Source organism: Entelurus aequoreus, linkage group LG10 (assembly GCF_033978785.1).
Source record: "Entelurus aequoreus isolate RoL-2023_Sb linkage group LG10, RoL_Eaeq_v1.1, whole genome shotgun sequence".
Taxonomy (NCBI): Eukaryota; Metazoa; Chordata; class Actinopteri; order Syngnathiformes; family Syngnathidae; genus Entelurus; species Entelurus aequoreus.
In genome coordinates this window covers 38,843,429-38,867,647 of record NC_084740.1, presented here as the reverse complement: position 1 = coordinate 38,867,647, position 24,219 = coordinate 38,843,429, and the positions used below count along the sequence as shown (strand labels likewise).

At 39.4% G+C, this 24,219-nt stretch overlaps 1 protein-coding gene and 1 long non-coding RNA gene across 3 annotated transcripts in view; one reads left to right on the top strand and one right to left on the bottom strand.

The window, feature by feature from the left end:
- The window catches only part of LOC133658597 (uncharacterized), a 30,209-nt gene extending 9,850 nt beyond the window's left edge, over nt 1-20,359 (bottom strand). Inside the window, exons 1-2 of the long non-coding RNA XR_009827497.1 lie at nt 20,153-20,359; nt 2,903-3,075 (exon numbers count right to left, since the gene is read on the bottom strand). This is a non-coding gene — a long non-coding RNA (uncharacterized LOC133658597). The remainder of the gene's footprint in view (nt 1-2,902; nt 3,076-20,152) is intronic.
- The window catches only part of abcg1 (ATP-binding cassette, sub-family G (WHITE), member 1), a 39,299-nt gene that overhangs the window by 12,102 nt on the left and 2,978 nt on the right, over nt 1-24,219 (top strand). For both annotated transcript variants that reach the window (XM_062060800.1, XM_062060801.1), the window contains exons 4-14: nt 2,698-2,830; nt 2,891-2,941; nt 3,016-3,161; nt 9,758-9,881; nt 9,947-10,061; nt 16,826-16,971; nt 17,096-17,194; nt 17,280-17,448; nt 21,375-21,475; nt 21,544-21,702; nt 24,012-24,130. In XM_062060800.1, the coding sequence (XP_061916784.1) occupies nt 2,698-2,830; nt 2,891-2,941; nt 3,016-3,161; nt 9,758-9,881; nt 9,947-10,061; nt 16,826-16,971; nt 17,096-17,194; nt 17,280-17,448; nt 21,375-21,475; nt 21,544-21,702; nt 24,012-24,130 (1,362 nt within the window). The remainder of the gene's footprint in view (nt 1-2,697; nt 2,831-2,890; nt 2,942-3,015; nt 3,162-9,757; nt 9,882-9,946; nt 10,062-16,825; nt 16,972-17,095; nt 17,195-17,279; nt 17,449-21,374; nt 21,476-21,543; nt 21,703-24,011; nt 24,131-24,219) is intronic.

Genomic DNA, 24,219 nt, shown 5'->3' with positions numbered 1-24,219 from the left:
ATTTTTCTTTTTTTGCCACTGCTCAAAAAATAATAATAATGACAAAAAATCCATGTTATAATGAATAATTTTCAGGGCTCCAATTACTTCAAATATTTCACTTTAAAATGTTTTATGTGGTAAATATTGCATATATTGTGTAGTTGCCATATAAAAACATCAACGTTTTTTTTTGACAAAAGCGCATAAAACAAACAAAATAATAGTTCAAGCATAAAATCGACAGATATATCTGAAGTTGATCTCGTAACTTAAGTGTTGAAAGTAAAAGAAAAACCTAATAAAATGTATTACTTTATGAGTGGGGCACCTTTTGGATCCCAAATATATTTAGTGATTTTTTATTTATCTTTTCACTGTGATTACTCAAAAATATGAAATAATTAAAATCAATGGTGTCCTGCATTTTTGATATTTTAGGGCTCTAATGACTAAATACTGCATATTTCAGTTTTACTATAAGAAAAACTAAGTTGTTTTTGACAGAAAAGCCATAAAACATTTTTTTAATTTGTATTACTTTATATCGACTTGAAGTTGATATAGAGATTTACTGTAAGCGTTAAATAATTTAAAAAAAATAATAATCTGAATTATTTTTAACATTTTAATGACTGAGACCCTTTATGGTCCCCGGAACCCCTAAAGGTAAAATAAATAAAAAATCAATATATTTTGTTATGGTTTGAAAATGAAAAATATCAAAATGGCCCCCGCATGCTTTAATTTTTCCATGTGCGGCCCTCAGTGGAAAAAGTTTGGACACCCCTGCTCTAGTGGCATGGTCGTAAGGCAGATTGACTTCATGTTCCATTCGTCTCCAATATAATGGCATGTATTGCCAAGGTAGGCTTCCGCGGCTACACTTGTCCACACGTCAGTAGTGAGAGCAATTTTGCTCTGGGTGGCTTTTATGTCAGTCTACACTGCTTGGAATGTCTGCTCGTACTTCCTCTCCATCACTTTGGTAAAACGGGTCCTGGAGGGAAGAGTGTTACTAAGCAGGGTTGAGGATGTGAATCATTTGTCTAAAACCTTCATCCTTCACCATTGATAGTGGCCTCATGTCAGTTAGCAACATATTCAGGATAGTACGGCTGCGAATCTTTGGGAGTCCCACGATTCGATTCAATATCGATTCTTGGGGTCACGATTCGATTCAAAATCGATTTTTTTTTCCATTCAATGCGATTCTCGATTCAAAAACGATTTTTTTCCCGATTCAAAAGGATTCTCTATTCATTCAATACATACAGCAGGATCTACCCCAGTCTGCTGACATGCAAGCAGAGTAGTGGATTTTTGTAAAAAGCTTTTATAATTGTAAAGGACAATGTTTTATCAACTGATTGCAATAATGTACATTTGTTGTAACTATTAAATGAACCAAAAATATGACTTATTTTATCTTTGTGAAAATATTGGACACAGTGTGTTGTCAAGCTTATGAGATGCGATGCAAGTGTAAGCCACTGTGAAACTATTGTTCTTTTTTATTTTATTTTATAAATGTCTAATGATAATGTCAATGAGGGATTTTTAATCACTGCTATGTTGAAATTGTAACTAATATTGATACTGTTGTTGATAATATTCATTTTTGTTTCTCTGCTTTTGGTTTGTTCTGTGTCGTGTTTGTGTCTCCTCTCAATTGCTCTGTTTATTGCACTTCTGAGTGTTGCTGGGTTTTGGAAGTGTATTGCATTGTTATGGTATTGCTGTGTATTGTTTTGTTGGATTGATTAATGTAAAAAAAAAAGAAAAAAAAAAAGAAAAATACATTTTTTTTTAAATAAAAACGATTTTTAAAAAATGAGAATCGATTCTGAATCGCACAACGTGAGAATTGCGATTCGAATTCGAATCGATTTTTTCCCCACACCCCTAATATACATACATACATACATTTCATTTAATTTTTTTCAATTTAGAATCGGGATGAATAAGAATTGCGATTCAGATGTGAATTGATTTTTTTGTGCACCTATAACAAACAAACAAAGTGGAATATTTGATTGAATTGGAGCCTTGAATAGGTCAATAATTAAATGATTTAGAGTTATCATTATTTCATGAGCAATTACACTTTTCAAGTAGAAAAGCATCCTGCATGGCAGCTGTGTGTTATTCTTCAACATTTCAACTTGTTCTCCTTACATTACACACGTTTGCTTTTTTATTCCACTTTTTGTTCTGTAGTGATATATTTAGAATGTGCCCCTGGCCTTTAAAAAGTTAATTGCGGACTGCAAACATCACACTTTGGACCCCCCTGGTATATAACAAGGCTCATGTTCTACCTTTGCTCATGTGAATATTAGTTTGTCATATTTTCTACAATATAGTTAAAGGTTGTAAAATGTTCAGTCTAAGTAGTGCAGTGTTTTCAAATACATTTGGCCATACCTTTTCGCCCTTGCTTTAAACACATTATAATAGGACTGTCTGCGAACGTAGCTTGTCGTTACAACTCTGTCCAGTAGGTGGCGGTATGCATGGAAAGCCGGTATATACGCCTAGTCTGCCAGAAGATAAGGAGATGTAGCAGGAGGGATCAGACTTTGAAGTCGAGCGTCTTTTTTGTTTTGTTTTTACTTGAAGCTCTTGATTGGGCAGCTGTGTGTAATAATTTGGCTACTTTGATGACAACGTGTTCAAATGTGAACGTGACGAGGTGTTCCGTGCGGTCCCAACCAGGGAGAGGGGAATGAAGGGGGAGATCCTGATCAACAGTCAGCCCAGAGACCTGCGCTCCTTCAGGAAAGTGTCCTGTTACATCATGCAGGACGACATGCTGCTACCTCACCTGACCGTGCAGGAAGCCATGATGGTACGCTCCGCTGACCCCTCACCTCACATGAACAAAAGGTGACCTGTGTGACCTCTGCAGGTGTCCGCCAACCTGAAGCTGCAGGAGAAGGCGGAGGCTCGCCGGGAGAAGGTGGGTGCATGCGTCTCGTAGAAGTCCTGGAAAGTTGTACGACTGCAGCCCGAGGCTAATACAGCGCTGTCCAGGTGTGGGAGATCCTCATCGCTTTGGGGTTACTGGACTGTGTGAAGACCAGAACGTCTCACCTGTCGGGGGGGCAGAGAAAAAGGCTGGCCATCGCTTTGGAGCTGGTCAACAACCCACCCGTCATGTTCTTTGACGAACCCACCAGGTCCATTTTGCAACCCAACCACACCTTTACTACATGCTAATGCTAATCATACATTCTAATACACCACACCTTTACTACATGCTAATACATAATCATACATTCTAATACACCACACCTTTACTACATGCTAATACTAATCATACATTCTAATACACCACACCTTTACTACATGCTAATACATAATCATACATTCTAATACACCACACCTTTACTACATGCTAATACTAATCATACATTCTAACACACCACACCTTTACTACATGCTAATACATAATCATACATTATAATACACCACACCTTTACTACATACTAATACATAATCATACATTCTAATACACCACACCTTTACTACATGCTAATACATAATCATACATTCTAATACACCACACCTTTACTACATGCTAATACTAATCATACATTCTAATACACCACACCTTTACTACATGCTAATACATAATCATACATTCTAATACACCACACCTTTACTACATGCTAATACTAATCATACATTCTAATACACCACACCTTTACTACATGCTAATACATAATCATACATTCTAATACACCACACCTTTACTACATGCTAATACATAATCATACATTCTAATACACCACACCTTTACTACATGCTAATACTAATCATACATTCTAATACACCACACCTTTACTACATGCTGATACTAATCATACATTCTAATACACCACACCTTTACTACATACTAATACATAATCATACATTCTAATACACCACACCTTTACTACATGCTAATACTAATCATACATTCTAATACACCACACCTTTACTACATGCTAATACATAATCATACATTCTAATACACCACACCTTTACTACATGCTAATACTAATCATACATTCTAATACACCACACCTTTACTACATGCTAATGCTAATCATACATTCTAATACACCACACCTTTACTACATGCTAATACTAATCATACATTCTAATACACCACACCTTTACTACATGCTAATACATAATCATACATTCTAATACACCACACCTTTACTACATGCTAATACATAATCATACATTCTAATACACCACACCTTTACTACATGCTAATACATAATCATACATTCTAATACACCACACCTTTACTACATGCTAATACTAATCATACATTCTAATACACCACACCTTTACTACATGCTAATACATAATCCTACATTCTAATACACCACACCTTTACTACATGCTAATACTAATCCTACATTCTAATACATCACACCTTTACTACATGCTAATACATAATCATACATTCTAATACACCACACCTTTACTACATGCTAATACATAATCCTACATTCTAATACACCACACCTTTACTACATGCTAATACTAATCCTACATTCTAATACACCACACCTTTACTACATGCTAATACTAATCATACATTCTAATACACCACACCTTTACTACATGCTAATACTAATCATGCATTCTAATACACCACACCTTTACTACATGCTAATACATAATCATACATTCTAATACACCACACCTTTACTACATGCTAATACATAATCATACATTCTAATACACCACACCTTTACTACATGCTAATACATAATCATACATTCTAATACACCACACCTTTACTACATGCTAATACATAATCATACATTCTAATACACCACACCTTTACTACATGCTAATACTAATCATACATTCTAATACACCACACCTTTACTACATGCTAATACATAATCCTACATTCTAATACACCACACCTTTACTACATGCTAATACTAATCCTACATTCTAATACACCACACCTTTACTACATGCTAATACTAATCATACATTCTAATACACCACACCTTTACTACATGCTAATACATAATCATACATTCTAATACACCACACCTTTACTACATGCTAATACTAATCATACATTCTAATACACCACACCTTTACTACATGCTAATACATAATCATACATTCTAATACACCACACCTTTACTACATGCTAATACACAATCATACATTCTAATACACCACACCTTTACTACATGCTAATACTAATCATACATTCTAATACACCACACCTTTACTACATGCTAATACTAATCCTACATTCTAATACACCACACCTTTACTACATGCTAATACTAATCATACATTCTAATACACCACACCTTTACTACATGCTAATACTAATCATACATTCTAATACACCACACCTTTACTACATGCTGATACTAATCATACATTCTAATACACCACACCTTTACTACATGCTAATACATAATCATACATTCTAATACACCACACCTTTACTACATGCTAATACATAATCATACATTCTAATACACCACACCTTTACTACATGCTAATTAAGGCTGAAACGACGCGTCGACGTCATCGGTTACGTAAATACGTCGACGCCGTTTTTGTGCGTCGACGCGTCGCATAATGACGTCACACTACCGTCATGGCGAAGCGCAAAGCAGACGATCAAAGAAGACGATGCGAGCGGTGCGAGCGAGGGGGGAAAAGCATGCCAAAAGAGGTCAAAAGTGTGGGAGTATTTCAATAAACGGCCTAATAATGTTGTTGTATGCACACTGTGTCGAGCGGAAATGGCCTATCATAGCAGCACAACGGCTATGAACGAACATTTGAAAAGAAAACCATCAACTAGTCAATCGTCCGCGCGAGCATACGTTGTCATCATTACACAAAAACATGAATGTGTCATTTGTATCTGCTAGGGGTGTAACGGTACGTGTTTTGCATTGAACCGTTTCGGTACGGGGCTTTCGGTTCGGTACGGGGGTGTACCGAACGAGTTTCTAAGCTAAAGCTAAAGTCTTAACAAGCTGCTTTGCTCCGTCTGCCTCTGTCTCAGCACGCAGCATTGTCCCACCCACACAACCATCTGATTGGTACACACGCAGCATTGTCCCACCCACACAACCATCTGATTGGTACACACGAAGCATTATCAGCCAATCAGCAGTGCATATTCAGAGCGCATGTAGTCAGCGCTTCAGCGTGGAGCAGATAGGTGTTTAGCAAGTGAGCATCAGGCAGCGGACTCTCCCCAAATGATAATAAACACCTCCCAGTCAACTACTAGTAACATCACTATGAGCCCGTTGACCTTCTAGAAACTTAAACTGCAGCTCAGCTCACTCGCAATCCTGGCTTGAGGTGAAGGCTAATTAGCTCTCAGTTCCAGCCACATCGACCCCTTCTGAGCGCCTATTTTCAGCTGCTGGGAATATTGTAAACAAGAAAAGAACCTAACATGTAGACATGCTAACCTTTCTTCATTACAACTGTTAGACACTCACTGGAATGAGTAGAATTGGTTATTGTGTACTGTGTTGGACTGGATGTTTATTTTGCACATTTTAAAAGCAATACTTAATGTTTACAGTGCTCCAGAATATTTAGATTGGCACTTTTTTGTATTGGATGTTTATCTTTATTTTTGCACATTTTAGCAAATAAGCAATACTTTCACTTTTGTTGAAATGTTTACACTGTTGTTACAGAATATTTCGTTTTGCACTTTTTTGTATTGGATGTTTATCTTTATTTTTGCACATTTTAAAGCAAAATAAGCAATACTTTTTCTTTTGAAATGCTTATACTATTGCAGAATATTAAGATTTGCACTGGATGTTGACTTTTATATTTGCACATTAAAAAGCAAATAAGCTACTTTTAATTTTGTTAAATGTTAAAAGTTTTAAATGTTTACATTGTTACAGAATATTTAGTCATGTTGTTGTCAATGTTGACTGAGTGGCCATACTTCTTTTTTTTTGTAAATAAAAGCCATGCCTTTTGAAAAAACGGGCCTACATTTATTTTTTCATCTTCATTTTGAATAAAAAAATAATCGGTAAAAGGAAAAACAATCCATAGATTAATCGAAAAAAATAATCTATAGATTAATCGAAAAAATAATCTATAGATTAATCGATAGAAAAATAATCGTTAGCTGCAGCCTTAATGCTAATACATAATCATACATTTTAATACACCACACCTTTACTACATACTAATACATAATCATACGTTCTAATACACCACACCTTTACTACATACTAATACATAATCATACATTCTAATACACCACACCTTTACTACATACTAATACATAATCATACATTCTAATACACCACACCTTTACTACATACTAATACATAATGATACATTCTAATACACCACACCTTTACTACATGCTAATACATAATCATACATTCTAATACACCACACCTTTACTACATACTAATACATAATCATACATTCTAATACACCACACCTTTACTGCATACTAATACATAATCATACATTCTAATACACCACACCTTTACTACATGCTGATACTAATCCTACATTCTAATACACCACACCTTTACTACATGCTAATACATAATCATACATTGTAATACACCACACCTTTACTACATACTAATACATAATCATACATTCTAATACACCACACCTTTACTACATACTAATACATAATCCTACATCAGACCTGGGCATTCTGCGGCCCGCGGGCCGCATCCGGCCCTTTGTGCGTCCCTGTCCGGCCCGCGTGAGGCCAATTATAAATTACAAAATAAATTTGAAAAAGTATCTATGTCGAGTGTGCAAAAATTTGAAAATCGTTATTTGTATTACTTCCGTGTGGACGTATGCGTGATTGTGAGTGAATGTGAACAACTGCAATTACAAAATAAAGTTGAAAAAACATCTATGTCCTGCGCGCAATACAACTGTGCTGCTTTTATTTTGAAAAGTATTATTTATGGGCGTGTGTCCGTGTGTAACCTGCGAGTGAAGGTGCACATGCAGCGACAAGTGATGCACGGTTTACACCCGAGACGCCAAAAAGAGAAAAGTTGATGAGGAATGCCGTGTTTTCAACAACACATGAACTGCAAAGCAACGTCCCCTCACCTAAGGTGCGTGCCTGCGCAATTGCGCACTGCTCAAGCGTCCGCTGCGCGCAGCAAGTATGCCGCGCACCAAATCAAATCCCATCTGAATTATAAACAAAATAAACATATTTATTCTATGGAATTTTGCAATGCAACTTTGAGTGACAGTGACAACAAGCGGCCCTAATGGTGTTCGTCAACACCGTTCAATTGAACACCGTTCAATTATTGTAACGTCTATCGAGATGCTTCGAGGACAGGAATTATATCGATCACTTTATTGAACAAAACTGTTTATATTCGGACATAACCACACCAAAAACATGAGTAAAACAATTCTATCTCGAAAAACTAGTCATTTTCTGCCGTACAAACCAGGCCAAAACCAACTTGTCATCTGTCACCAACACGCATAGCACTAAACCACTGGTGCGTTTAAGGCCACACAAAAAGTCGGACAACTCAAACACCACACAAAGTTACACTATGACTCCTCAGTCATACGTGTGCTTATTTTACTGTCATTTATTATTAATGTTAATTTATATATATTAGTCATGGAATGCTGTTACACACACTATGTTGAAGTATTACTATTATTATTATTATTATTTATCTTACGGTATATATCAAAAATAATATTGAGCAAAATTTAATTGAAATATTGTCGATGTGGCCCTCCAGCAGTGCTCGGGTAGCTCATGCGGCCCCCGGTAAAAATTAATTGCCCACCCCTGTCCTACATTCTAATACACCACACCTTTACTACATGCTAATACTAATCATACATTCTAATACACCACACCTTTACTACATGCTAATACTAATCATACATTCTAATACACCACACCTTTACTACATGCTAATACATAATCATACATTCTAATACACCACACCTTTACTACATGCTGATACTAATCCTACATTCTAATACACCACACCTTTACTACATGCTAATACATAATCATACATTCTAATACACCACACCTTTACTACATACTAATACATAATCATACATTCTAATACACCACACCTTTACTACATGCTGATACTAATCCTACATTCTAATACACCACACCTTTACTACATGCTAATACATAATCATACATTCTAATACACCACACCTTTACTACATACTAATACATAATCATACATTCTAATACACCACACCTTTACTACATACTAATACATAATCCTACATTCTAATACACCACACCTTTACTACATGCTAATACTAATCATACATTCTAATACACCACACCTTTACTACATGCTAATACTAATCATACATTCTAATACACCACACCTTTACTACATGCTAATACATAATCATACATTCTAATACACCACACCTTTACTACATGCTGATACTAATCCTACATTCTAATACACCACACCTTTACTACATGTTGATACTAATCCTACATTCTAATATTCTATATACACCGTAATGCTAATATACCTGACTCATGATCATACATGGTAATACACCACCATTTTGCAACATAACAAATAAGTGACACTATTCAACCATGCTAATACACCACATTACAATGCTAACACAACTGACACGACGAGTGTCATGCATTCAACATTCTACTACACCATGTATGTTGTATATAATGCACCACAATACTTACTGTGTGTTTGTGTGTGGTGTGTGTCAGTGGGTTGGACAGTTCCTCGTGTTTCCAGGTGGTGTCGCTGTTAAAGGCGTTGGCTCGAGGTGGCCGTACTGTCATCTGCACCATCCACCAACCAAGTGCCAAACTCTTTGAGCTCTTTGACAAGGTGATTGCACTGATTGTCCAGATAGGTTTCCTGTGACATCATACACCATCCTGTGTGTGTTGCAGCTCTACGTGCTGAGTCAGGGTCAGTGTATCTACAGAGGAAACGTTTCCAGCCTGGTTCCTTACCTGAGGGACCTCGGACTCAACTGCCCCACCTACCACAACCCGGCCGACTTTGGTACAACTAGTTAGGGGAATTGATAAGATTTTTACGATTATGGTTTCATTTTCGATTCTACTTAACAATTGAGTTCTTTATTGTTCTCAGTTGGATAAAAGAACAAACAGGGTGATTAGCATCAACCTTGTGGGTTGTCCAAACTATGGCCCGTCGACGTCTATAATAATATAAACGTCATTTTATAGTCTTGACAGTTTTGATGCTGCTATTACCATCTAGCAGAAAAAGTAAGTAAATCAGCTCAATGACCTTTACTTATTCTGAAAATTATGTGTGCAGCAACTACTCTTATGACGCATGGCAAACAACCTTCCCTAGTCATGGCGCAAAAAGAAAGAAAGAAATACAACCAACACACATGGTCACACCAACACTGAACTTTGTGGATATTATAAAAAAATGTCCATCCACCATAAAAACATATCGAATTTACACCCATTTAACTCCATTCCAAAGCATGATGGGAAAAATGCAAAACACTTTCCACACGTATCCATGTTTAGTGCATTATATCTGCTTTCTGATTGATTACAAAACTTTAAAGGCCTACTGAAATGAGATGTTCTTATTTAAACGGGGATAGCAGGTCCATTCTATGTGTCATACGTGATTATTTTGCGATATTGCCATATTTTTGCTGAAAGGATTTAGTAGAGAACATCGACGATAAAGTTCGCAACTTTTGGTCGCTGATAAAAAAACCTTGCCTGTACCGGAAGTAGCGTGACGTCACAGGTTGTGGAGCTCCTCACATCTGCACATTGTTTACAATCATGGCCACAAGCAGCGAGAGCAATTCGGACCGAGAAAGCAACGATTTCCCCATTAATTTGAGCGAGGATGAAAGATTTGTGGATGAGGAAAGTGAGAGTGAAGGACTAGAGGGCAGTGGAAGCGATTCAGATAGGGAAGATGCTGTGAGAGGCGGGTGGGACCTGATATTCAGCTGAGAATGACTAAAACAGTAAATAAACACAAGACATACATATACTCTAATAGCCACAACACAACCAGGCTTATATTTAATATGCCACAAATGAATACCGCATAACAAACACCTCCCCCCTCCCGTCCATATAACCCGCCAATACAAATCAAACACCCGCACAACACACTCAATCCCAAAGCCCAAAGTACCGTTCACCTCCGCAAAGTTCATACAGCACATATATTTCCCCAAAGTTACGTACTTGACATGCACAAAGCGGCACGCACGTACGGGCAAGCGATCAAATGTTTGGAAGCCAAAACTGTACTCACGGTAGCGCGTCTGCTATCCAACTCAAAGTCCTCCTGGTAAGAGTCTCTGTTGTCCCATCTCCACAAGCATGCATATACAACTCAAAGTCCTCCTGGTAAGAGTCTCTGTTCTCCCAGTTCTCCACAGGCCAATGGTAAAGTTTGACTGTCATCGTTCGGGAATGTAAACAACGTCGTAGCCGCTACGTGTTTGTGTTGCTGCAGCCGGCCGCTAATACACCGCTTCCCACCTACAGCTTTCTTCTTTGCTATCTTTATTGTTCATTAAACAAATTGCAAAAGATTCACCAACACAGATGTCCAGAATACTGTGGAATTTTGCGATGAAAACAGACGACTTAATAGCTGGCCACAATGCTGTCCCAAAATGTCCCCTACAATCCGTGACGTCACGTGCAAACGTCATCATACCGAGACGTTTTCAGCAGGATATTTCGCGGGAAATTTAAAATTGCACTTTACTAATCTAACCCGGCCGTATTGGCATGTTAAGATTTCATCATTGATGTATAAACTATCAGACTGCGTGGTCGGTAGTAGTGGCTTTCAGTAGGCCTTTAAGAAGGTTGTCACGGAAGTAAACAAGGTAGAAGTCGAACTTTCACATACTCTTAAAAAAACAATTATATTAATGATATAACTTTTATATTAATTTCTTATGAAGGAAATTAATATAAATACACAGATTACCTGAGCGACCTCGGACTCAAAAATCAGATACCACAAATTTAGCTGAACTGCGCCAATTTTGTCAAGAGGAGTGGTCAAAAATTCAACCAGAAGATTGCCAGAAGCTTGTGGATGGCTACCAAAAGTGCCTTATTGCAGTGAAACTTGCCAAGGGACATGTAAGCAAATATTAACATTGCTGTACGTATACTTTTGACCCAGCAGATTTGGTCACATTTTCAGTAAACCCATAATAAATTCATAAAAGAACCAAAATTGATGCTTGATAGGGTGCCAGGGTCAGGGTTTGCCCAGAAAAGAAATATTAAAAAAATAACTATTATACAATATTAAAATAAATATTCTACTGTAGAAATAAGCAAAATATTTAATAAACTGATTCTTTTTTTAAATAATACTGTATATGAGTTGACCCATTCAATACAAGCAAGTGCATTGTACAATTCTGCAACCATCAGCTATGAACATGAAACAATATTTGGCAGAAAATATCTGTTTTTCCAGGAAGTATATGCACTTTTTCGGACTAATTATGGTATCTTTGCTGCGGAAATCACTTCCTACATCAGTGCTTCTCAATTATTTTCTGTTACGCCACCCCCACCACTCTGCGCCGTGACTATAAATAATGTAATTTTTCTATTAAAATTGTTATAAGTACACCTCTGCATAGACTAAAAAGAAGTATAGATCAATTTTCAACACAATAACCTTATTAACAATGTTTTTAGTCTGTGACAGATTTAAAGTGCATACATTTGAAAAACTAATTCAATCCCAATTTAAATTATAATTATTTTTTGACCGGCTTGGACCATTTGATACTGAAAAATAAAATAAAAATAAACTCAATAGGAGCACAATATATAAAACACTTTAACCGACAAAAAAAATTAATAAAACTATCCCTGCTGATTTTTTGTTTATCAAAATGTGGATCGGCCTACAATGAGCACCTTTTGAAGTGCACACGTTTTTCAAGTAAGGTTTGAAGCATGATACTGATAAAGCATATTCTAAAGCAGGGGTCGGCAACCCGCGGCTCCGGAGCCGCATGCGGCTCTTTGACCACTCTGATGCGGCTCAGCTGCATACTTGCCGACCCTCCCGGTTTTCCCAGTACACTTAACGACCCCCCCCCCCCCCCCCGATTTTCCCAGGAGACTGCCTCTCCTAGATATCTCCCAGGGCAAATATTATCCTATTTTCACTCTAATTACTTAATCAAGGGCGTGCCCTAATGGCACTGCATTAATTGTCCTCTATAGCATTTACAAACAGCGTGCCAGCTCGGCCACATGTTATATGTTGCTATTACTTTCACACGTAGGCGACAGCAAGGCATACTTGCTCAACAGCCACACAGCTTACACTGACGGTGGTCGTATATAACAACTTTAACACTGTCACGTTACAAATATGCGCCACACTGTGAACCCACACCAAAAAAGAATGACAAACACATTTCTGGAGAACATCCGCACCGTAACACAACATAAACACAACACAACAAATACCCAGAATCCCATGCAGCCCTAACCCTTCCGGTCTACATTATACACCCCCGCTACCACCAAACCCCCCCACACACCAATCCCCCCCCCTCTCCGTGCGTCGGTTGAGCGGAAGAGTTAGGGCTGCATGGGATTCTGGGTATTTGTTGTGTTGTGTTTATGTTGTGTTACAGTGCAGATGTTCTCCAGAAATGTGTTTGCCATTCTTTTTTGGTGTGGGTTCAAAGTGTGGCGCATATTTGTAACGTAACAGTGTTAAAGTTGTTTTTGTACGGCTACCGTCAGTGTAAGCTGTGTGGCTGTTGAACAAGTATGCCTTGCTGGCACTTACGTGAGCAAGCAAAAGCTGCATTCAACATGTGGCCAAGCAGGTACGCTGTTTGGGCAGGCTGTAGAAGGCGCTAAAAGCAGTGCCAGGACGTCCTGAAATTTGGGAGTCTCCCGGAAAATTGAGAAGGTTGGCAAGAAAGACGCTATCAAGCGCCATTCAATTAAAAGTCGCGGGCCGCACTAACATTAAATTTCCCTATTAAGATGCGTGCCGGTGCGTGTGTCAGAGACCCCTGGTTAACATAGCGCAAAGCAATTTAAGCTTTGTATGCAGTGTTTTTAATTTTAAATTTTCAAAAAAATTTTGTGGCTCCCATTGTTTTCTTTAATTTGTGAAACTTTCCAAAATGGCTCTTTGAGTGGTAGAGGTTGCCGACCCCTGTTCTAAAGCATGCCAAGACGCGTGCACACACAGAAGTCTGGTCGGTGCCCTCACAAACGATCAGAAATCACAAAAATCCTTAACTTTAACAGCCATATTGCTATAATAATAAACATTTACAAAAGTAAAATCCACTTACAGGAGCAGACAGAGGGAGAGAATGGAGGAATCGGGGGTCAGGAGCCGCGGAACGAGAGGTAGTCTTCTCCTTCGCAGTGAAATAAGCCTGCTTTGGCATTTTTTTCCAGAAAAGTCCGGTCTCATCACAATTAAAACTTGTTGTGGTAAGATTTTTTCCTTCTTGTGCGCGCCATTATTGTACTCCTCGCAAATAGTCTTTTTTTTTTTTTTTTTTAACTCCGTAGCAATATCCTTTTTCTTTCCACGCTGGTCTGTTGTCATTTTGGGACTCGTATTGAGTTAGCAAAATGGACAAAACTTGTCAAAGGGGGAAAAAAAAACTGAGAAAAGGCACACTTGCTGAAGCACTGAGAAGTGACGAGTGACGTGGAGGGCCCCGCCTCCACAAAAATACTGCGAACTCAACAAAAAATGTCCAATTATCAGAAAAATCCAACTGGACATCAAGAGGCTCCAGGAAATGATCTAAATCCAGGACAGCATAATTTAGTATTTCACACACATTATTCGTTGAATGGAGCCAGATCTTAAGGAGTAATTCCTTTCAAAGAGCGGTTCAAAAGTCTCGTTCTTTATAGTTCTTTGTTTTAATCAAGGAAAGGATCACCACTATCAGTTAAACATCCATTTTATACCACTTGTCCCTCTCGTTAAGATTTAATTTACACACATATTAGTGAGAATTATTCTGAAATATTGGCTACAATTGTATTGTGTATTCATGGTAAATATTGCAGAAGGTGATGACATATTTCCATACTTTGGCAGTGACATCACTAGTTTGAATTTGACCTTACCTAAAAACATGTGTAGCATTTTTAGCAATATAGAAATAATACACACATAATAAGTTAGAATAAAGTATAAATAAAACTATTCCTACTCCATCTAGTGGTGCTTTAACTTTCATGTGCAATGAATCTTATTTGATTCATTATTAAAGTACGGTGTTTTATTTTCCTACTTGTCCAGAGTGTACGCCGCCTTCCGCCCGAATGCAGCTGAGATAGGCTCCAGCACCCCCCCGCGACCCCGAAAGGGACAAGTGGTAGAAAATGGATGGATGGATGGGGTTTTACTTTCCTATATTCAAACTCAGTGTTACTGTACAAACTGTGTGTAATGTTACAGTAGCCAAAAATATTAGATATACTTATAATAATAATAATAATAATAATGGATTAGATTTATATAGCACTTTTCTAGACACTCAAAGCGCTTCACAGAGAAGTGAGAACCCATCATTCATTCACACCTGGTGGTGGTAAGCTACTTTCGTAGCCACAGCTGCCCTGGGGTAGACTGACGGAAGCGTGGCTGCCAGTTTGCGCCTACGGCCCCTCGGACCACCACCTATCATTCATTCACCAGTGTGAGTGGCACCTGGGGCAAGGGTGAAGTGTCCTGCCCAAGGACATAACGGCAGCGATTTTGGATGGTAAGAGGTGGGGAGCGAACCTGCAACCCTCAGGTTTCTGGCACGGCCGCTCTACCCACTACACCACGCCGCCCCATTGTTAAATAAAACTTCTGCCTTGTTTTTAATGAGTACTTAGGCCTACTATGTTGCCTTATTTTAATGTTATTCATTATGGTGGTGAAAAAAGTTTGAGAACCACTGCTTTAGAATAATAAAATGAATAAAACAAAATAAAAATAAAAATAAATGCAATAAAAAAATTCTACTTTCTATATATTTATATTTTTTTATTATACGTCAAAATGTTTTATTTATAGGTAGTTAAAAAAAACTAAATTCCAAATGCTGCTTAATTTTCAATATTTGGCAGAAAATATCTGTTTTTCCAAGAAGTATATGCACTTTTTCAGACTAATTACGGTATCTTTGCTGCGGAAATCACTTCCTACATCAGTGCTTCTCAATTATTTTCTGTTACGCCACCCCCACCACTCTGCGCAGTGACTATAAATAATATAATTTGTCTATTAAAATTGTTATAAGTACACCTCTGCATAGACTAAAAAGAAGTGTAGGTCAATTTTCAACACAATAAAAAAAAAATGAAAAAAGTTTGAGAACCACTGCTTTAGAATAATAAAATGAATAAAACAAAATAAAAATAAATGCAATAAAAAAAATTATACTTTCTATATATTTATATATTTTTCTTATATGTCAAAATGTTTTATTTATAGGTAGTTAAAAAAAACTAAATTCCAAATGCTGCTTAATTTTCTTAATTTCCTAGTCCAGTTGCCAGTCTAGTGGGCAATTGTCAATTCTGAATTTGCATGTGCATAAAAACGGCTCCCCACTGCGACTCGGTTCACTTAAAAGAGCCGTTGAAAAGACTCGATTTGTTCGCGATCGTCACATCTCTGCACGTAACTTGCTTAGCGTCACCATTTCAACTCGGTACTACTAACAAAATGGCTGTCGTTGTTTGTGCGAGGTCACCTGACCTTGTCATTTTGTCTTTCAGTGATGGAGGTGGCGTCGGGGGAGTACGGGGATCAAATGGTGCGCCTGGTGACGGCCGTGCGGAACAGGAAGCACGAGGGCGACCAGCAGACGGAGCTGAACGGAGACGCCAAGCCCCACACGGTGATGTGGCAGCGAGCTGACGAGGTGAAAAACCAATTTGACCTTCTATTGATTTGTCGCTGTGGCAGCACGGTGGGGATGTGGTTAGCAGGTGTGGATCTGGAGACATTGCGTGTGAACTACAAACGTGTCATGTTGTGTTCCACAGGAGTCGTCGTCTGAAGGTTGTCACAGTTTTTCTGCCAGTTGCAGGGTTCAGTTCTCCATTTTGTTTAGAAGAACCTTCCTCAGCATCCTGAGAGACTCGGTGAGATGAAGCGCCGCCGTGTGGCTTCCCCTGGTCACTGCAGCGGCCCGGCCGTCCACTCACTGCGCTCTCATTTGTTGTCCAGGTGCTGACTCACCTGAGGATCACCTCCCACATCGGGATTGGCGTTCTGATTGGCCTGCTTTACCTGGGCATCGGCAACGAGGCCAAGAAGGTCCTCAGTAATTCGGGCTTCCTCTTCTTCTCCATGTTGTTCCTCATGTTCGCCGCTCTGATGCCAACTGTTCTCACATGTGAGTCACCACCGCACATACTTGCCAACCTTGAGACCTCCGAATTCGGGAGATTGGGGGGGGGGGGGGGGGGGGGGGGGGAGTTTTGTTTGGTGGTAGCGGGGGGTGTATATTGTAGCCCGGAAGAGTTAGGGCTACAAGGGATTGTGGGTATTTGTTCTGTTGTGTTTATGTTGTGTTACGGTACAGATGTTCTCCCGAAATGTGTTTGTCATTCTTGTTTGGTGTGGGTTCACAGTGTGGTGCATATTTGTAACAGTGTTAAAGTTGTTTATACGGCCACCCTCAGTGTGACCTGTATGGCTGTTGATCTACTATGTCTTGCAGTCACTTATGTGTCTCTGTAGAAATCGCACACAACATGTGACTGGGCCGGCATGCTGTTTGTATGGAGAAAAAGCGGACGCGACGACAGGTTGTAGAGAACGTTCATTTGATTTTTAAAGGCAGTACCATCACGACACGCCCTTAATATTGTTGTTCGGGTGAAAATCGGGAGAAATTCGGGAGAATGGTTGCCCCGGGAGATTTTCGGGAGGGGCACTGAAATTCGGGAGTCTCCTGGAAAAATCGGGAAGGTTGGTAAGTATGCCACCGCGCGGCCCTCGGTCATGTGACATCATGTTCGCTTTTTCTCTTCCGTTATAACACGAAAGTTACAATTGTGTATCGGGCAATAAACAGACAGCGGTGTGCACTCGGGCTGCACGGCTTTCTGTTCAGCGAGACGCCTTAAAATGAGTCTCTATTAGTGTTGTCTCGATACCAATATTTTGGTACCGGTACCAAAATGTATTTCGTTACTTTTCTAAATAAAGGGGACCACAAAAAATTGCGTTATTGGCTTTATTTTAACAAAAAATCCTACGGTACATTAAACACATGTTTCTTATTGCAAGTTTGTCCTTAAATAAAATAAAAACAAGACAACTTGTCTTTTAGTAGTAAGTAAGCAAACAAAGGCTCCTAATTTAGCTGCTGACTTACGCAGTAACATATTGTGTCATTTATCATTGTATTATTTTGTCAACAATATTAAGGACCAGTGGTAGAAAATTAATTATTAATCTACTTGTTCATTTACTGTTAATATCTGCTTACTTTCTCTTTTAACATGTTCTATCTACACTTCTGTTCAAATGTAATAATCCCTTATCCTGCTGTTGTTTGATACTTTACATTAGTTTTGGATGATACCACAAATTTGGGTATCAATCCGATACAAAGTAGTTACAGGATCATACATTGGTCATATTTAGAGATGTCTGATAATGGCTTTTTTTCCGATATTCCGATATTGTCCAACTCTTAATTACCGATTCTGATATCAACCGATACCGATATATACAGTCGTGGAATTAACACATTATTGTGCCTAATTTTGTTGTGATGCCCCGCTGGATGCATTAAACAATGTAACAAGGTTATCCAAAATAAATCAACTCAAGTTATGGAAAAAAATGCCAACATGGCACTGCCATATTTATTATTGAAGTCACAAAGTGCATTATTTTTTTTTAACATGCCTCAAAACAGCAGCTTGGAATTTGGGACATGCTCTCCCTGAGAGAGCATGAGGAGGTTGAGGTGGGCGGGGTTGAGGTGGGGGGTAGGGGTTAGCGGGGGTGTATATTGTAGCGTCCCGGAAGAGTTAGTGCTGCAAGAGGTTCTGGGTATTTGTTTTGTTGTGTTTATGTTGTGTTACGGTGCGGATGTTCTCCCGAAATGTGTTTGTCATTCTTGGGTTCAAAGTGTGGCGCATATTTGTAACAGTGTTAAAGTTGTTTATACGGCCACCCTCAGTGTGACCTGTATGGCTGTTGACCAAGTATGCATTGCATTCACTTGTGTGTGTGAAAAGCCGTAGATATTATGTGATTGGGCCAGCACGCAAAGAAAGTGCCTTTAGGGTTTATTGGCGCTCTGTACTTCTCCCTACATCCGTGTACACAGCGGCGTTTTAAAAAGTCATACATTTTACTTTTTGATACCAATCATTTTGAAACCGATACCGATAATTTCCGATATATTACATTTTAAAGCATTTATCGGCCGATAATATCGGCAGTCCGATATTATCAGACATCTCTAGTCATATTCAAAGTCCGCATATTTCCTGTATTTATAAACATAATTTACATTTTGGGGTGCGGGACCGGTACTTTTTAGAGGCGGTATCGTACCGAATATGATTGATTAGTATCGCGGTACTAAACTAATTCCGGTATACCGTACAACCCTAGTCTGTATTGACCCAAGATGTTGTCGTTATTGACGTACTCCTCGCAAATAGTCTGTCATGATCTGTGGTCTGGATTATGTTTTTGTTAATTTTGGACTCTTTTAGTTCCTGTTTGCGCTCCCTTGTTTGTTTAGTTACCATGGCGACTTATTAGTTTCACCTGCCTCTGGTGTTCGGGACACGCACTTGCTCTAATCAAGAAGACCATTATTTAAGCCTGTCTTTGCCAGTCAGTCGTCCTGGCGTCACTGCTTAGTTCATGCTGCTCGTTCCATGTCTAAATTCCACAGTTATGCTAGTTACTCCATGCCATGGTTTGGTTAGTAGTTTTCATGTCTATAGTTTCATGTCCTAAGTTTTTTGCCTTAGCTTCCGCGTGCGATAGGCACGCTTGCCTTTGGGTTGTTTTCTGTTTTTTTGTACTTCGTTGTGTGTTATTTGAATAATTAAATATGTTCCTACCTTCACGCCTTGTCCGGAATAGTCCGGTTGCTTCCCGGGAGAACAAACCTCGCAGTAAGCTGCGACCCCCCCCCCCATCCTTTGTAAGTTCACAGCAAATCCCTCCTTCTTTTCAGGCCGCTTTGTTGGCTTTCTTGGGCCCATATTGAGTAAGAAAATAGACCAAACTGGGTGAATGTCGAGGAAAGAAACACACGCTGAAGCACGAAAGAGTGGCGACCAAGTAATGGAGTCAGAAACAGGATGTGACGTAGGGGGCTATGCATTTCCAAAATGGCGTACAGGAAGCGATGTCATCAAAATGTCAGCGCCCAAAGGCTTCTAGCAGCACACAAAATGAATGACCAGTGTTTCCCACACATTCATTCATTTGTGGCGGCCGGCCATGAAAGAATTAAGGCCGCCACAAATAGATTTTTCTCCTTTTTTTTTGTTTTTTTGTCCTGTCCAGCTTCTCAGGCAAATCATATAGTTGATGTAGATGCCCATATCGGCTGTTCAGATTTACTTTACAAAAGAGAAGTGTAGGATCAAGATTTTTGGAGCTCTTTGTTCAGTGGATCAGATGTTTGATGAAGCTTTGTGTCTATCTACCACCACTACTGTTTTCTGTTTATTTGTGACTGACTGTGGCAGGACACCTCTGCCTCTGTTTCACTTTATGTTGCTGGTAAATAATATGGTTGTAGTAGTAGGCTAAAGTTAAATTATTTAGTATGCACTAATTAAAGGGGCAGAGCCTTAAGAGACATTTTAGCTTTTATATTTTTATAAGATATATTTTTTGTAAGAACCACAATTAATAAATATATTTCAGTGAATAACTTATTGTTCAAATCTGTATATAAATATGTACATAAAGTGTTGTAATTATATTGTAAAATGGATGGATGGATGTTTAAAACAAAACTGTTATTATTAATGAGTAAGTATACATTTTTTGAACCTTTTTAGAGATAATCATATCATTGTAGTAAATTATGCAAATTACTCGATGATGTCATGGTGACCACGCCCCCACCGCCACAGGTATCTTGGCAGTTTATGAGAAACACTGATGACTGAAGCGTTAGAGGCTTATTTTGCACGGGATTAAGGTTTGTATACCCGAAAGGTCCCAAATTGAGGCGTTGGTAAATTGAGGTTCCACTTTATATTTACATTTTCACAAAGGTGCTGACAAGGAGGCTAAACGTGTACCATGTGACTTTGTGTGCTGCAGTTCCTCTGGAGATGGGAGTATTTCTGAGGGAACATCTCAACTACTGGTACAGTCTCAAGGCTTTCTACTTGGCTAAGACCATGGCCGACGTTCCTTTCCAGGTCAAGTCCTCGTTTACACCCGCGGTAAGCTGTCACGATGTGTCCTGACCCATGTGACCGATGTGCAGGTGGTATTCCCGGTGGTGTACTGCAGCATCGTGTACTGGATGACGGCACAGCCTCCAGACGCCACACGCTTCTTCCTCTTCCTGTCCCTGGGGGTCATGACCTCGCTGGTGGCACAGAGTCTTGGCCTGCTAATTGGAGCTGCTTCCACCTCGCTGCAGGTCAGGAAGTACTTACAAAATAAGAGCACTTTCGTGTAGCCCAAACGTATTCCACCGGGGGCCACAGACTGATAAATGAAAAAGGATGTGGGGGCCATTTTGGAAAGAAATTTTGGTAGAAATTTTGTGCCAAAAACTGAACTGAAATGCTAATAGATAATAGATCCATCACTAACAAAAAATATGACTCATCCATCCATTTTCTACCGCTTGTCCCATTCGGGGTCGCGGGGGGTGCTGGAGCCTATCTCAGCTGCATTCGGGTGGAAGGCGGGGTACACCCTGGACAAGTCGCCACCTCATTGCAGGGCCAACACAGATAGACCGACAACATTCACACACTAGGGCCCATTTAGTGTTGCCAATCAATCCAGGTGCATGTCTTTGGAGATGGGAGGAAGTGAAGTGAATTATATTTATATAGCGCTTTTCTCTAGTGACTCAAAGCACTTTTACATAGTGTAACCCAATATCTAAGTTACATTTAAACCAGTGTGGGTGGCACTGGGAGCAGGTGGGTATAGTGTCTTGTCCACGAACACAACGGCAGTGACTAGGATGGCGGAAGCGGGGATCGAACCTGGAACCCTCGAGTTGCTGGCACGGCCACTCGACCAACCGAGCTATACCGCCCCGTTATAGCTCGAAGCCGGAGTACCCGGACGGAACCCACGCAGTCACAGGGAGAACATGCAAACTCCACACAGAAAGATCCCGAGCGCAGGATCGAACCCAGGACCTTCGTATTGTGAGGCAGACGCACTAACCCCTCCACCACCGTGCTGCCCTCATAGGTGTATACCTGCAAAATTAGCTAAAAAAGCTAACATGCTAACCAAAGTCATACCAAAGACTATAAAAATGGGAGCCATTACCTCCCTGCTTGGCACTCAGCATCAAGGGTTGGAATTGGGGGTTAAATCACCAAAAATGATTCCTGGGCGCGGCCACCGCTGCTGCCCACTGCTCCCCCTCACCTCCAGGGGATGGGTCAAATGCAGAGGACAAATTTCACCACTCCTCGTGTGTGTGACAATCATTGGTACTTTAACTTAACTTTTAACAAAAGCATGTTACTGTTAGCATTTTTTAGCCTGCTAAAGGCTTAAAAAAGCTAGCATGCTAAAATGCTAACTGTAACATGCATCAGGTACCAAAATAAATTACTCCGAGGTGCACATCGGAAAAACGTGTTAAAAATGCTTAGCACGCATCAATCACAAAAATATGATTCCGGTGTATACTTACAAAATTAGCTAAAAAACCTGCATACTAATGTTAGCATGCTAACAGGTAGCATTTGTCAAGTATATTAGGGATGTCCGATAATATCGGACTGCCGATATTATCGGCCGATAAATGCTTTAAAATGTAATATCGGAAATTATCGGTATCGGTTCCAAAAAGTAAAAGAGCTAAAGAGTTGAAGCGCCGCTGTGTACACGGACGTAGGGAGAAGTACAGAGCGTCAATAAGCCTTAAAGGCACTGCCTTTGCGTGCCGGTCCAGTCACATAATATCTACGGCTTTTCACACACCCAAGTGAATGCAAGGCATACTTGATCAACAGCCATACAGGTCACACTGAGGGTGATCGTATAAACAACTTTAACACTATTACAAATATGCGCCACACTTTGAACCCACACCAAACAAGAACGACAAACACATTTCGGGAGAACATCCGCACCGTAACACAACATAACAAATACCCAGAACCCCTTGCAGCACTAACTCTTCCGGGACGCTACAATATACACCTCAACCTCCTCATGCTCTCTCAGGGAGAGCATGTCCCAAATTCCAAGCGGCTGTTTTGAGGCATGTTAAAAAAAATAATGCACTTTGTGACTTCAATAATAAATATGGCAGTGCCATGTTGGCACTTTTTTTCAATAACTTGAGTTGATTTATTTTGGAAAACCTTGTTACATTGTTTAATGCATCCAGTGGGGCATCGCAACAAAATTAGGCATAATAATGTGTTAATTCCACGACTGTATATATCGGTATCGGTTGATATTGGAATCGGTAATTAAGAGTTGGACAATATCGGATATTGGCAAAAAAGCCATTATCGGACATCTCTAATATATATATTTGCCGCTGAGGTGTTGTATACCTGCGAAATTAGCAAAATAACTAGCGTGCTATAATGCGGCCATTTTTTTAATTAAAAAAATGATCTACGGGCCTCACTTTGGACACCCCTACTTTAGGACATTGTGTGATTTTTATTTCCTACTTTAGGACATTGTGTGATTTTTATTTCCTACTTTAGGACATTGTGTGATTTTTATTTCTTACAGGTGGCCACCTTTGTGGGTCCGGTCACCGCGATTCCGGTTCTGCTGTTTTCTGGCTTTTTTGTAAGTTTTGACACGATCCCTTGGTACCTGCAGTGGATGTCCTACATCTCCTATGTCAGGTGGGGGCGCTGTGAGACATTAGTTCATCCATGAATTGAAGCGTGTGTTTGGGACAGCACAGAACAACACTGACTTGTATTTGAATTCT